Genomic DNA, 14,172 nt, shown 5'->3' on the forward strand with positions numbered 1-14,172 from the left:
TGCCGCGTGACACAGTACTTCGTGCCCGGCACGAGATCAATCTCGTGCTGTATGCCCTTATCCTGCGGAAGCTCCGCAGGAATGTCTTCCGGGAGTACGTCTTTGTACTCCCTCAACAATTCGTAATAGGGACTCGACTTCAGCGAGTCCCAACCTTGTTCCTCGAAGCGCTCTCGCTTCGTCTTCGCACTGAGAGTGTCTTCACTCTCAGTGGTACTTCCCATGAAGAGCTGCCTCAGCTCTTCGCTCTCGCTCGCCGTTCTTTCGCTGTCCGAAAGAACGCAGATTTGCTCGATGCGTCCATCGTGCAAGTCGCGCGTGAAGCGCTTCCAGCTCATGGCTGGAAGCGAAGTCAACTCCGACGCCGTCGTCGGAGGACTAGCGAGTTCCATGTCACGATACTGGAATCCAGTATCGGTGCGCGTCAAGACGCTTAGCGTCTTGACATTCGGCGTCACCGCCGCAGTCTGCCCAGCAGACTGCTCTTGTTGCGTCTCGGTCCCGGACCGAGACTTGCGCAGCGTTTTCCGCTTGCGCCGTCTTCTTGTTGTGCGGAGCCGGGCTCCGCACAGTTGTTCTTCTGGTCCAGGCCCGGCCGTGGAAGTTGTTCGCCGGCGGACCCTGTCCGCGGGCGAGCGGTATCAAGCCCGGCTTGACCGCATTTTCCTTCGTGCAGCCCGGCTGCACGGTAATGTGTCCCTTCGCCGGCAGACCCTGTCTGCGGGCACGCGATATCAAGCCCGGCTTGATCGCATGGCGCTTCGTCGTGCAGCCCTGCTGCACGACAGCATGCAAATTGCGTCAGTGCGGTACGTTTGCAACCGTCCGCACTGTTTGCAGCGTCAACTCCCGGAGTTGACACGCCTTCGTCACCTCGACGCCATTCATTGGCGGAGCCCCTCATGACCGAGGGTGCGTCGGCTCCCGGAGCCGACGCGTCGTTGTCGACCTGACCGCTTCGGGTCAGGGACTGTCCCTTACACGCTTGAACGTGGGTGTTGGTTCCCGGAACCAACACATCTTTTTCTTCCGACGTCAGCAGCCTTGCCGACGTTGGTCTCACTTGTGCGCGCCCTCGCGCACTTCTTGGGCACTCCGGGACAGCAGCATAAAGCGCTGTCTCGATTGGCGAGTCGCGCGCACCTGCTGGTTCGTGCGCTGGGGTAACAGGGCCATCGCCCTATGTTCCGCAGTCGCGACCGAAGCGCACGAGCGTGCGCTTCTTCCAGTCTATCACCGGATCATGCCGTGCAAGCCACGGCATGCCCATTACCACGTCGAACTTATCGTCCAGGTCCAGGACGATAAAGCGTTCGACAAACACTCGTTGTTTGTACGAGAAGCGCACGTTCACGACGCGCTTCTCGGTCTTTACGATGGCACCTGTTGCCAGTCGTATCTCCATAAGACTTCGAGGTGTATCTACCTCCTTGAAGTCAAGTCTCGGCAGGCTTCGTAGTCGAACAAAGTTGTTCGACGCGCCTGAATCTACCAAAGCTCGAAGAGAGTCACTCGCTCTCTTCGAGTAAACCTTCAAGACGACTAGGTTGGGCCTGTCATCTTGTTTCTTGCAGCGAGAGCTAGTCTCACTGGGGGCTGCAGTCCTCAGTGTCGCGTGCCCGATGTCGGCACGCGCGACCGCATCACCAATGGGGCGCCCTGCGCCTACTGGATGTTCACGTTTTTTGTTGGCCCGCGCTGATGCCTAGCATCGCCACGACGGCCACCTCCAGGGGGCATAGGAGCTGTGCACTCTCGTGCAAAGTGACCGATCCTTCCGCAACGGAAGCATCGCACGTTGTCTCCCTGCTGCTGGTAACCAGCCGTTGTTGCGTTCAAGAGGTCCATTGGTTCTGGACCCCCGTCCTCGCTACCGGGCGCGGTTGCGGCCTCGGAACGTCTGCATGGAGTTTAGCCTGTCGCAGGCTGAACTCTTCTTGCATGGCAAGAGTAATCGCAGCTTCGAGAGTACTTGGGTACTCTCGGAAGAGATAGGTCTTCACAGGCCCATCTCTAAGCCCCTTCATGAACATGACGACTTTAGTCGCCTCGTCAATTGGATTGGTCACGATATTTGATACCAAGTATCGTGCGCGCTGCGCGTAAGCATGGACGTCATGCTTACCCTGCTGAAGGTCGAGGAACTCCGCCCTCGACCGGAACTCGTTTTGCGGGGGCTCAAACGCTTGTTTGAGCTCCTCTTTGAACACTTCGTACGTGCTGAAGCACGTAGGATCGGAGAGTCGGCGTCCATACGCCCAACTCCTTGCGCGTCCGCCAAGGCAGGACATGGCGAACGCGACCTTCGACAGCGGGTCGACGATGCGTCGAGCCGCTATGGCTGTGTCGAGTTCGACAAGCCATCGGAGGAGAGGCTCGCCCTCTCTTCCCACGTAATTGCTTACGTTCAACTTTAATGGTTGAGCACGCGGTGTCGTCCCTGACGACGCCGTTGTTGAGGAAGCAGCGTCACGCTGCTCCTTCATGATGAACCCCAGAGCAACACCATGTTGCTCCGTCGGCGATAGCGTACGCAGCATTGTAGCTATCGCCGCTTCTCCAATGACTGTTGACAGTCGTTGGAGGGCCTCCCACTCTGGGTCAGACAGGTGGGGGCAGTCAGCGCGTGCAACATGCGTTGCAGGCGTGTTGGAGCTCTCCATGGGCACCTCCGTGCTCATGTGGTTCTCGGCTCCGCGTTCGTACACCGCGTACGAACGTCAAGTAGTCGGTCGTTGGACGGACTACAAAGTGCTAACAGGTGTAGTGGGTCTAACTTGACTCACTACTTTAGCTTACACGTTGCGCAACGTGTATGAGGAAGCGTAAGTACTTAATAATTACTTAGGTTAATTATATTTGAATACACAAATATAAGTTAACTTAGACAAGACTCCAAGTAGCTAGTTTAAGGTAAAATGAGAACTGTATTGTTTGTGAATTGATCTTCCTCTAAAATCTGCTAAAAACTGTTTATCATCTATGAAAGGGTTGACAGCGGCTGGCTGTCAGAGCCCCGCTAATATGCATGACTCTGATTGGTAGAAAGATGCTGCTTTCTACCAATAGGATCTTTGGGTATGTGTGGACCACTCGCTGTGGTGGTCCACTTCAATGTATCCATCGGTGTGCCTTACACCAATGTGAGGAAGTATCCAAAACGTTTAACAGATAACCTATCTGTTAAATTCACAAGTGGCTTACAGCCACTTGTACGTGTAACCCCGTTACAACCTTGGTATATCTGGTTGCGGACCGTGCTAATGCGGCCACCACCCGCTGCAAGAAAACCGTAGCTGGCCGCACGCACGTCACCACATGACACAAACTTCCTAGCAATTGGTTCAACCTTCGCTTTGAAGTGTGCGTTTGGCGGAGCATGTCATTTATACGAGCACGGGCTTTGTGGGTTTTCACTTGTGGCTTGGATACTGTCATCTCCGTCTGTGACCACTGTAGACCGAGTGCTTTTCCTTCTGTCGACCACGACGAGAATTTGTCATTGCTGCAGGCCGACGCTCCTAGGACATCTATCATTGCTGTCCGCAGCGCTAAATGTGCCTCAGAAAGCCGCGAACCCGAACGCGGTTCGATACAAATAAAATCGTCGCACCAGGCTGCTGTAGTAAACGGGTTCTTAGCCGCGTGAGGTTGCTTATCCCATTTTGGTGCGGACGAATTGTAGAGGTGTCTGATCGCGCCTCCAGCTGCCCAGTAAACACTGGTGATTCTGTCCATCCGATCGGACAGGATAGATCAACAATTAGGATTCCTAGCTCTGGGATGGTACCCGAGAATCGACCGACTGCGTCGGCGTGAATCGGGATATGACGAAAAGCGGAGTGGACATCGCCCGTCATGAACTGTACCGCATCATTTTGAGATACCTTAAGATCCAGCATTCTGTGAGCAATTACCGGCGCACCTTCGTAAGTGATCTCGGCCGAGTCACCACACACCGTGTGGTCATTGACCGACGAGCCTTGAGAATATGATAGGTCGTGTATGATACGAGCGTCAAGCTCGAGAACTGCCGAACCCTTTGCAACTGCTCCAAATGGGCTGCAGGTAAGTCCATCAAGGTGGTAGAACAGATCGATGTCAATAATTAAGTACTGGTTCAAATCTTGACCCTGACGGAGATTCCTTGCAAGAACATTGAGCGCCATCTTGATCGACTTATGGTTCTCGGGTGGGCGATCTTGTCGCTGGAACTCCGCTGACCATCGAGGACGTACACCCTCCCGGACGATCTGTTCCCACAGTTCTCGATGTGGGTATGATTGCCATTCCTTGCGATGAGACGGGATTTCCAACGCCTTTTTGGTCTGGTGTCATCGACTGATTCATTCCTGAGAAGCCGTACGAAGTCTGGAAGCGAGATACCTGTACGACGGATAAACTCACGGTAGGCGCGTTGTATTTCCCGATCTATCATGTGCTGTGTGTTTCCCGAACTGGAGTCGTAGGTAGGATATGGTAGTGGAAGTGCAATACCGCTGGCAGTAAGTACCGAATGCAGATGAGCGGTGGCCCACTCGAGATGGAGCTCCATCAAACGAGCTCGTACGCGATGGCTCGCGTGGAATGTCTTCCATGCAGCAGTGCAAAATGTGTCGATGTCTTGTGCTGGCGTCCTCGATATTCCTGGGTTCAGAACTTTGCTTGCAAGCGCCGGGGGCTTAGTGGACGAATGGCGTTGTCGTTGCCGTGGTGAGGTTCCAACACCCAACCTCACCGTGGCCATTTCAGATGCTTTGGACTCGGATTTCAGCCCTCCGTAATGACGCTTGATGTACCCGCGCACAATGTCAGGAAGGGTATCAGGTTTAAAATGACTGCGAGACTCGAATACACAAGCCTCGTCAGTGCCCTTACTGGAGTATTTTGCAAGGTATTTCATGCATAGCTTCTTCCCGTTGTGTAGTGGAAGTGCCGCTATTACATCTTGTGGAACAGGTCGCTTAAGCTATCGTGATTGCTTGTTCGCCACGACTGGAACTCCTTGTCGCTTTCCGTGAGCTCCTGAAGGAGGAATCTGCTCCGAAATGGCTTGCTTTAACTCCTCGACGCGGCGATCAGCCACATTCTGTAATAGCTGTCGATAGGAATCGTGGGGAACTGTGAGTTGTTGGAGGACGAGTGTGGTGTCGCTATCGTCCTGACGCGCTAACAGTGCACGGAAGTGGTCAAATCGCTCGTCAATCCCGCTTGTCAGTTCTTCCAAAGCGGAGCCATCGAATACGGTCCGATTTCGTTGAAGGCTAGCTGCAAACTGTTTCGCTCGGCTGGTGATCTCGACCACGCGTGTCGTATATACTAATTGGACCATACCCAGCAAGCAATTGAGGGCTTCCTCGATCTCGCCGAGGTTCACGGCAGTGCCCGGTTCACGAAGAAGTGCTTTGCTGGAGAAATCCGTCATTTCGAAGAATCTGTGTAGTCAGAGGCTTGAAATGCAACACGGAGAGTCTACGTTGCCGAAAATCCCAGGAGAAAAATCGCAGCAGGACAGCCGGATGGAGCAGAATCGAGAGCCCTTGACAGTCGCTCTGAATAAATTCCAAAAACGAGTGGGGTGTTAGTCTAGCGTACTTACCAGTAACTAATCTTCTGTGAATCCGTGCTGCTGCCGCTGACGGCCTGAAAGAAGGCGCGCTCTCGGGATACGCGCTCGGGTAGTACTCTTGAACTCGAGGCAATATCTCTGATGTTGATCCAGTGGACAAATCGACAAGTTGATGACTGGTGCGGGCGGGAGTCGGAACGGAGGCAACCTCCTCGTGATCTGCTCTCCGAGACGAAGTTGTGCGGTGCCGCTTCGGACGAGGAGGCGGTAAGTTGGACGGATCGTCTGCGTCGATGTCATCCTCCGAGTCCAGCAACCTCTCATCGGCCGGGGGTGGCGCAGCCGTGCCCGGCGATGGCGGTGCGGCAACTAGCGCGGTGTCCGTGTACACGGACTCACTGACATGAAGATTAGCCGGGGCCCGACGCCGGACGACCTTGTAATAAACATGATCGACAATATACTTGATAAAGACTCTGGCGACCTTGCACCGGATTGGGTCGAGCAAGGTAACAAGTACAGATTCATCAGGAGGCTGCAGTTGGTAGCGACCAAAGATAGTTGAGAGATTCCTCGTCGCTTGGCGTGGTTACCAGACCCGTGCAAATCTGCCTGGACACTCGTGTGCAGAGCTGCTACCTCTGCAGCCATAAGGTCACAAATGGCCCTTCCGAGGCACGGGCGCATCGCGAACGTCTCCATCTCCACGAAGAGAGTACGTTCAGTCGAGAAAGGGATGTCTTCCGTTGCATCTGAGAATGAAACTCGCAACGTGCCAGTTGGTGAGTGCGAGGCCCATGTGTATCCAACAACGGAGCCATAGTCCCAATGCGGGACACCGCAGACTGGAGTTCGGGTGGCGCAGACACAACTTCCGACGTACGTGCCGATACCCGAGACCGCCTCGGTTTCTGTAACTTCCCGAAGGCGGACAGAACTCCACGGCAAGCCCGATGATTGAGCGTCCACGCCCTCTCATCTGCCGCTGCAAACGCGTACGACTCAACATTAGTCGACTCGGTAGACGGTCGTGTTGTTGATCCGTAGCAATAGCCTGCAGTCACCAATGCGTTAGGGCGAAGATATGCGTATACTTGCGAGGGCATACTAACGAATGGCTGGAAGAGGAACACAGTAGGCGACTGGAAGGCTTGATTCAGCGAAAGCAAAATGCAAACTACCTTACCGCTCCCCGCACCTCGCGTGGAGGTTTCCTAACTTCCTAACGGACTTCCGTGCGATCGGGAAACATTGGTTTCACGTGGCACGCTCTCCGAACGTACCTACTGAAACCTGCCATGTTCCATAAGGCTATACCCAGCGCAGGGTTACATTTCTGTCTACGTCGATGACCCGACGGCCATCGCGCCATCCAAACAAGTCGTTTCTCGGGTCAAATGAGTTCCACACGACCGATTTAGGAGGAGTATCCTATCTAGTTGACTGGACAATCGAAAGGAAACGAACTAATCCCTCCATATTTGTTCATCACAAGAGCTATACCGGTAAAGAGCTTGACAGATTATCGATGCTAGACAGTCACCCAAAGAGCACCCCAATCACACAAAAGCTAAGTGCCACAGACAGTCCTACCGATGGTGAAATGACGGCTAACATGACCAACAAGCCATATCAAGAAGCCGTAGGTAACTTCATGTACCTGGTGAAAGATATTCGCCCTAACCTTGCCTACTTTATCCGTGAAATCTGCCAGCATCTCGACTGCCTCACTAAAACGCTGTAAGACACTGCCTACACTAGCTTAATGGCACAAAGCAATTTGGCATCACTCTTGGTGGAGTGGAAAACCTCGAGCTCCTATGTAACGGGGTTACACGCACAAGTGGCAAGTGGCTACAAGCCACTTGTAGTTCTAACAGATAAAAAGTCTGTTAGAAGTTTTGGATACTTCCTCACATTGGTTTAAGTTACACCAATGGATACATTGAAGTGAGTCACCACAATGAGTGGTCCACACATACCCAAAGATCCTATTGGTAGAAAGCAGCATATTTCTACCAGTTAGAGACATACATAATGACGGGACTCTGCCAGCTAGCCGGCAATCACTTTTAGATATGATATTACATTTAGGAGGAAGTTCAATTTAGAAACAATACAGTTCTCATTTTTCCCTAATCTAACTACTTGTTGTTTCATTTGATTTAGATTACACTTGTGGATTCCAGTATAATTGATTCAAATTATTAATAACTCCTACGCTTCCTCTGTATCGTAGCGCGATGTGTAAGCTAAAGTAGTAAGCCAAAGTAGGCCCAGTACAGCCTACAATCAGATGGTATCTCGTGGCTTAGGCAAGACGCGTGGCGTTGCATCGGTGGTTATATCACCATGTTCTGCAAGAATCCAATTTGTTGATTCTCACAGAGACACCACACAATTGTGCTCTCCACGCCGGATGCAGAATACATTGCACTTTGCTATTACATGTATAAACTGCTTTACTTAAAGTTGCTGCTAAGAGATCTAGGCAACAGAAGCCGAAAACACACACTGATCGAGGAAGACAACCAACTTTACATAAAGATATATCATAACCCCGATATTCATTGTAGGAGCAAGCACATCAGCACGAAGTGCTTCTTCGTACGCAAAAAGGTAGCGTTCAAGGATTCCACTACCAGCTAACGAAATATGCGACGATGTCTTCACGAAACCCATAATCAAACTGTTATTTGATAACCAAGAGTTACCGCGTGTTTCTCAAAACGAAACTGTATAATCAAAGATAAAGCAATCAAAACTATTAAGACATGGACGGTATCAATTGCTTTCCAAAAGGCGATGATAAAACGAGAGCATACTACTTATTGTCCTAAACATTTGAACCCGCCCTAAAATCCTCTTTAGTCGGTATTGCTTCTCTATCTACGGTAGCATCTCCCCGCTTCTCGATAGCGTAGATCTTGTCAATACGTGCGAGAAGCTGCCTCAAACCGACCCTCGTTACACTTCACACGGCCGTAGTGGTCGGAGTCGATGAAGTAGTAGCTACCGTTAATCCTGACACGGCTGACCGCATGGTGGATATCTCCAGCTTGACCTGGTGGCAACTCGATCACTGTGAATCGTTAGCGCTCGGAGATGGTCACTTACTTGAAGAGAAGCAGCTTCAGTTCTACATCTTGCGCCCTTTCCTCGCGAGATTGTCGAGTCATCGCCCGGAAGCGTAAAGCGATTTGTACCACGTTGATGCAAAGCGGGAGTCGCCGTGGTCCATCAGCGCTCCCGAGTCCGTCCGAGAATCGCCCAAAATGCGTGTCATTTCCTCCATTTTTAAAAAGCCGTACCCTTGTACATAGCATACAGACCGCACCATGCATAATTTTCACACGTTTCGCTCTGGTTCTGGTGTGTGATTGCTCCATAGCCACTGCGTGCCCTCATCGGGCTAGACGGAGTATATTCCGCAAACCTCAATTACAAGACACTCAAAAGAGGTGGAGGCTTGCTCACAGGTTAGCCCATCAAACCCAGACTTGCTGCAACAAGGGCCCTCGTTTGAAACGGAGAGGTAACGTTTTCGATTTGACACAGTCGGCAGTTACAGTGCCTGAGGAAATTAATGTTGGTGTGGTTTCACGATAACGCCAAAACTACATATATTAGGATTGGAGACTGTAGAGCCGCCACAAAGCTGCCACACGTACGGTGCTCCGCTTTCCAAAGTCCCAAGACACGCTCACGTTTTAGCTAAACTTCCATTCTGAGTACACACTTCTCTTTTCTCACTCTTCCTACCAAGTCTTCGTCTCGCCTCTCCTCCTACTCTGCCTGCGCGTTCGACATCCCTCGACATGAAACTACGAGATTTCCCGCATAACAATAAAATCCATCCTCGCCTTTTGGGTTGCCCTGCCAAATGTAGGCTGCGTTAAGCTGGTGCGCTTGCACCTCACTACACATTGCTAAAAACAACCCCTATTTTGTTTTGGGTCAGTAGCCAACATCATAAAGTCAGTAGTCCAGTTCCGATAGCCAAAATATCCCCAGCGCAGATATGATCTTCCGAGTCCCATTGACGGTCTTCCCAAAAGCTGGCATAGAAAAGCGTGCCAGAACAGGGCTCAATTGTAACAAAAAAGGTACATAACTCGTCGCCAACTTTAATCCAACCATCAGCGTCTTCCGAGCACGCAAGAAACGGGAGACTCGTTTGAGACTGCTGGAGATAGCGTAAGTTTAGGATAGGGCAGTTAGGAGCGAGGACGTGACTACTCCAGAGATCCAGCCAAGTAACCCTCCCCGTAGCAACTAGTTCACAGATCAGACCTTCTACGCCACCTCTTGTTGACCGCCAGAAAACAGTACCGGTGGCCGATGAGCATGACCTAAGAGCGGCATCAGTACTTCGGTCAGGGATGCCTACTGTGTCTGCGAGCTTAATGGTGTAAAACCAAGCTCGGTCCCAATCGCAGGTCAGCCTACTGCATTTCAACCGCACCATGCACCCGTACACCACAGAGCAGGTCCAACCCCAACTTACATGCATCCCGCACAGTGGCAACAATCAGCACCGCTGACCGTCGTGGTAGGGGCGGGGCCTTCCATGCCAGCTCCATACCCGATTGTGGTTGACGGTGCTCCCTATGGACAACATGGTTTCGTGTCTGCGCAACCCAGCCGTCATTTACAGGCTGTTTGGGTAGGAGGAGGAAGCTCTGTAGGTTGAACCCCATACCCGAATGCGGTCTATAGTGGTTCAGGACCATATTCGCCCGTGCGAACGAACGAGTTCGGCCACAGGAAATACTTCAGCTCCGATACTGACAGATGATCACAGCACCGCGGTGGCGGCCTTATCTTGCAATCCTGACCTACAAGCCCAGTATTTCTCGACTTACGGGCGCATGCAAGTGGCTGAAGCCGCCGTGGCTGCTGCTACAGCTTCATCATCGAGTGGAAAACGAGTTCAAAAGTACGATTTCACGCCGTCGACGGAGCAGGTCCGGCTACATTATTTGGTGTCTGCGCCTAACGTAGAAGGTAGATCTCCCCAACAATATGTAGGAAATTGGTGTCCCATGGCGTGATCACGTTCCTACCTCACCCTGGTATCTGTAACCAGCGTTACTATCTTCAATTTGGCAACTACGATCTTTCCTTTATGCACTTGCTGTCGCTCAACGAGTTTCAGCTGCGTGCCTTGCTCAAGACTTCTAAGGTGAACATGCTAAATGTCTCAGCAGTAGTGGACCTACCGACGCGGCAACTCCGTCGTCACCGGATGATGTACGTCGAGCACTGGGCGCGTTGCAGAGCTATATGCTTGCTTTTGGTTCGCCCGATGCTATCGATCTGGTCAGCACTTTCTATCGATTAGTTGATTGATTATTCCATCGGATGGACCTGGACGCCCACGATGTATCGCTCCTCGTGTACTGGGTAGACACGGAATTTCTCGAGAAATATCGCAACCACACACAACTCGACTCTGAAAGCGGTGGCACATCACGTTTCGAGGTAGTGAAGTCTGTAAAACCAACCGATGCTTCCTTTCTGTGCGTAATGCAGCCCATTCAAGCGGCTCGACCGAGATCGCCAGCCATTAAAGTTCCACCGGTATCATATTCACAACCACCGAGTAAAGCAAAAAGGTTTCTGCAGCACAAGGCCCGAGTGCGAGGCGAGCCATTACGGCAGCCCCAGATCGAATTCCCCTTCACATTGCTCGGCAAATACCCAAGCGAGGTCGAAAAGGACTGTGCTCCTCCCACTTACTACGACTGGTTGCCCCGGATTGCCATATGACCCAAGCGAATGCTCCTTTAGTCGTCGAGCTCCCTTCATGCCAGCCAAAATTCCTGAGGCAGTGCTCAAGTACACTGCGGACACCACCGGGAAATTACGCGATGATGTACTGCGTGAATGAAGATGCGGGAGTCATTTGAGCAAATCTTCGAACACAATATGTACACCGTTTGCACCTCGTGATCGATAAGTTCTTTTAAATCGACTCAAGCAAAAGAATCAGGACAACGAACAAAATATCTTCACAACCTTGGCCTCCTGAAGGACCACAAGGACAAACCAGCCGATGGGAAGATCGATCGTTTGTTCCAGACGGGGCTGTCGGCCTGGATACGCAGTAATAAGTTGTCTCTCGAAGATACAGTCATTCGAGGACAATATGGAGGTGATCCTCGTCCCAACAAAGCGTTAGGCCCACAGACGTATGAACTGCTGTTAGGCGACTACGAACGTCTCGTCATATTGATTTCAATCGCCAAATACGGGTATAAGGCTCGGTGGACACGCCCGTACCACCGATACCGCTGGCACAGCATCATAGGTCCGCGCAGCTATACGAGAAAGGTGTCCTCCGAAGTATCCTCACGGGCCAATCTCTAGGTTATTACAGACAGAACTCCCAGAAATGATTATCTATCACTTAATATGGCACAATAAGTGATAATAATCTTCAAATCTGGGATCCACCGTTTTCACAAACAGTGCATTTGTATACTAGTTGATATTCTCTCTTTAAGCTAATAATTGATCATCCCCGCAGACGATTATTAAGAGCTTAGACCGGTTTGAAGTGCGAAGTGATCAGCTCTTGCTTCTTGTTTGCGAGCTTCTTCAGGTTATGCTCGAAGATCCATTTGCTTAAGAAGCTTTTCGTCATACTTACAGCACACGTCGTCTCGTTTTCACTCGACAGCCTACGCATGACGACACTGGCAGCTGCAGCAAACTCTGCATCGCTTGGAGCGCCTTCCAGTAGAGAATCAGGTGCGTTGGTCACTTCTTCTGCTTCCTCATCAGCATTCTCTGGGCTTGGCATCACTAAATCTAACACTGCATCATCAGAGTAGGCAAAATGCACTTCGTTTTCTCCCGTTGGGTTGAGAATATCATCAATTGAGACAGCATTGGTCAGGTTGAGAGCGTTGACAGCAGCCTGGATGTCAGCAACGGAATCAGCCATGGAGCGCTTTACACTTAACGGATACACGCTCGAGCTAGTAGAAAAGTTGCAGGAGAAACCACATTTTCGCCAACAGTTTGCCACAGTATCGGTAGAAACCTCGCTCCACGCCGTCGCAACCGACTTCATTGCTGTCAGAATGTCCACCTCAAACCAGTTCTTCTGTTGCTGGTCAGCTACTTCTAGTGCGTGCATGAGATGAAAGCGCCGATAGTGAGCTTTAAAACAGGCAATGATCCCCCCATCTAATGGCTGCAACACAGCCGTCGCGTTAGGAGGCAGAAAAACCACCTCGACATAGGTAAGCTGGACATCAATGTGCGACGGAGCGTTGTCGATTAGTAGCAAAATCTTACGGTCTTGGCGAGCCATTACCACATTAAGTTTCTGAATCCAGTGGCGAAATATAGTAGTAGTCATCCACGCATTTTTGTTGGCATAATAGTGTAAGAAGCCCAGCTCTTGAGCCGATTTTTTCTTGAACGCACGAGGCTTCTTTGCATGGCCAATGAATAACGGTTCGAGCATGCTCGAACCCGTCATGTTCGTCGCCAAACCCACCGTAATCCGTGCTTTGTCGTGCTTGACGCCACGTGCAGCTCGATCTGGCACTCCAACTGTATCGCGAGGTGCTCTTCTGTAAAAAAGGCCAGATTCATCAAAGTTAAACACATCATCCGGTGAGTACTGGTCCAGCTTCGGCTGAACTCGAGCCAAGAACGCTCCTGCTACCTCACTGGCGGCACTAGCTGCCTCGCCATGTAGTCGGATATGCTTGAAGTCGTGTCGTTTCTTGAAGGCTCCTAGCCACCCAGCAGAGAAGGACAAGTCCTTTGTAGCTAGCCCACGTTCCTTCAGAGCGTCGAAAAGCTGCCGGCCTTTGGCTTGTATGAGCTCGTCCGTTATGGGGATGTTGTTTGCCTGTTTGGAGTGCACCCACAGAGCTAGAGCGTCATCAAGCTCAGGGTAAGTGACAGCACGGTTCGTTTTGCGGGTCGCAGATGTAGTTGGAGCTGGTTTGTCCTTGTAAGCGCGTAAAATATTGGAGATGGTTGCCTGTACTGGCGCCTTGGCTAGGTTAAACTTTGTTTTCACCCAGTTTGCGAGCTCAACCTGCGTCATTTTAGGCTCTCGCTTACGTTTCTCCGCTATCTGGTACTTCTCGCTCTCAGTCAAGTTGCCCTCGCGCAGAGTTCTTGGCTTGGTGGGCATCTTCGCTACGACGGCTTGCACTTCTCTTTCCTGTTCGCGTCTGTCGGTTGCGAAACCCACTGGCTCCGTTGTATGTGTAGTCCACACTACATTCTATCAAATGATAATCTGCTACGGTTAATAAATGATACACGATTTTCAGTCCACGGTGATAATCATTTCTGGGAGTTCTGTCTGTATATGGTTGTCGACGCGGACGTGCCGAAGCTTTGGGTAGTTCGCACAGGCCCCTCTGGAGCGGTACCAGAAGCTGGGATCGACCCCTACATCGAATCAATACTTATCCATGACCTATCATTTCCGCCAAACGACTCTACCAACTCGACAACAGACGAGGATTCGCTTCCTGCAGTCCCTTTCACGAGTGTTAACCATTTCGCGAGCCACCTCTATCAACTATACAATACAAATCTAAGGCATTTAATTGTAAAATGTCTCA

At 51.2% G+C, this 14,172-nt stretch overlaps 1 protein-coding gene across 1 annotated transcript; it reads right to left on the bottom strand.

Moving 5' to 3' along the window:
* Nucleotides 1–12,116: 12,116 nt before the first annotated feature.
* Nucleotides 12,117–13,733, bottom strand: IUM83_19454 (CENP-b protein 1; the record flags this gene model as incomplete). The annotated part of the gene is made up of 1 exon (XM_067944504.1): nucleotides 12,117–13,733. The coding sequence occupies one exon, from the start codon at nucleotides 13,731–13,733 to the stop codon at nucleotides 12,117–12,119; it is 1,617 nt and encodes a 538-aa protein (XP_067789586.1).
* Between the last annotated feature and the right edge of the window lie 439 nt (nucleotides 13,734–14,172).

This window comes from Phytophthora cinnamomi, assembly GCF_018691715.1.
Source record: "Phytophthora cinnamomi strain GKB4 chromosome Unknown Contig51, whole genome shotgun sequence".
Lineage (NCBI taxonomy): Eukaryota > Oomycota > Peronosporomycetes > Peronosporales > Peronosporaceae > Phytophthora > Phytophthora cinnamomi.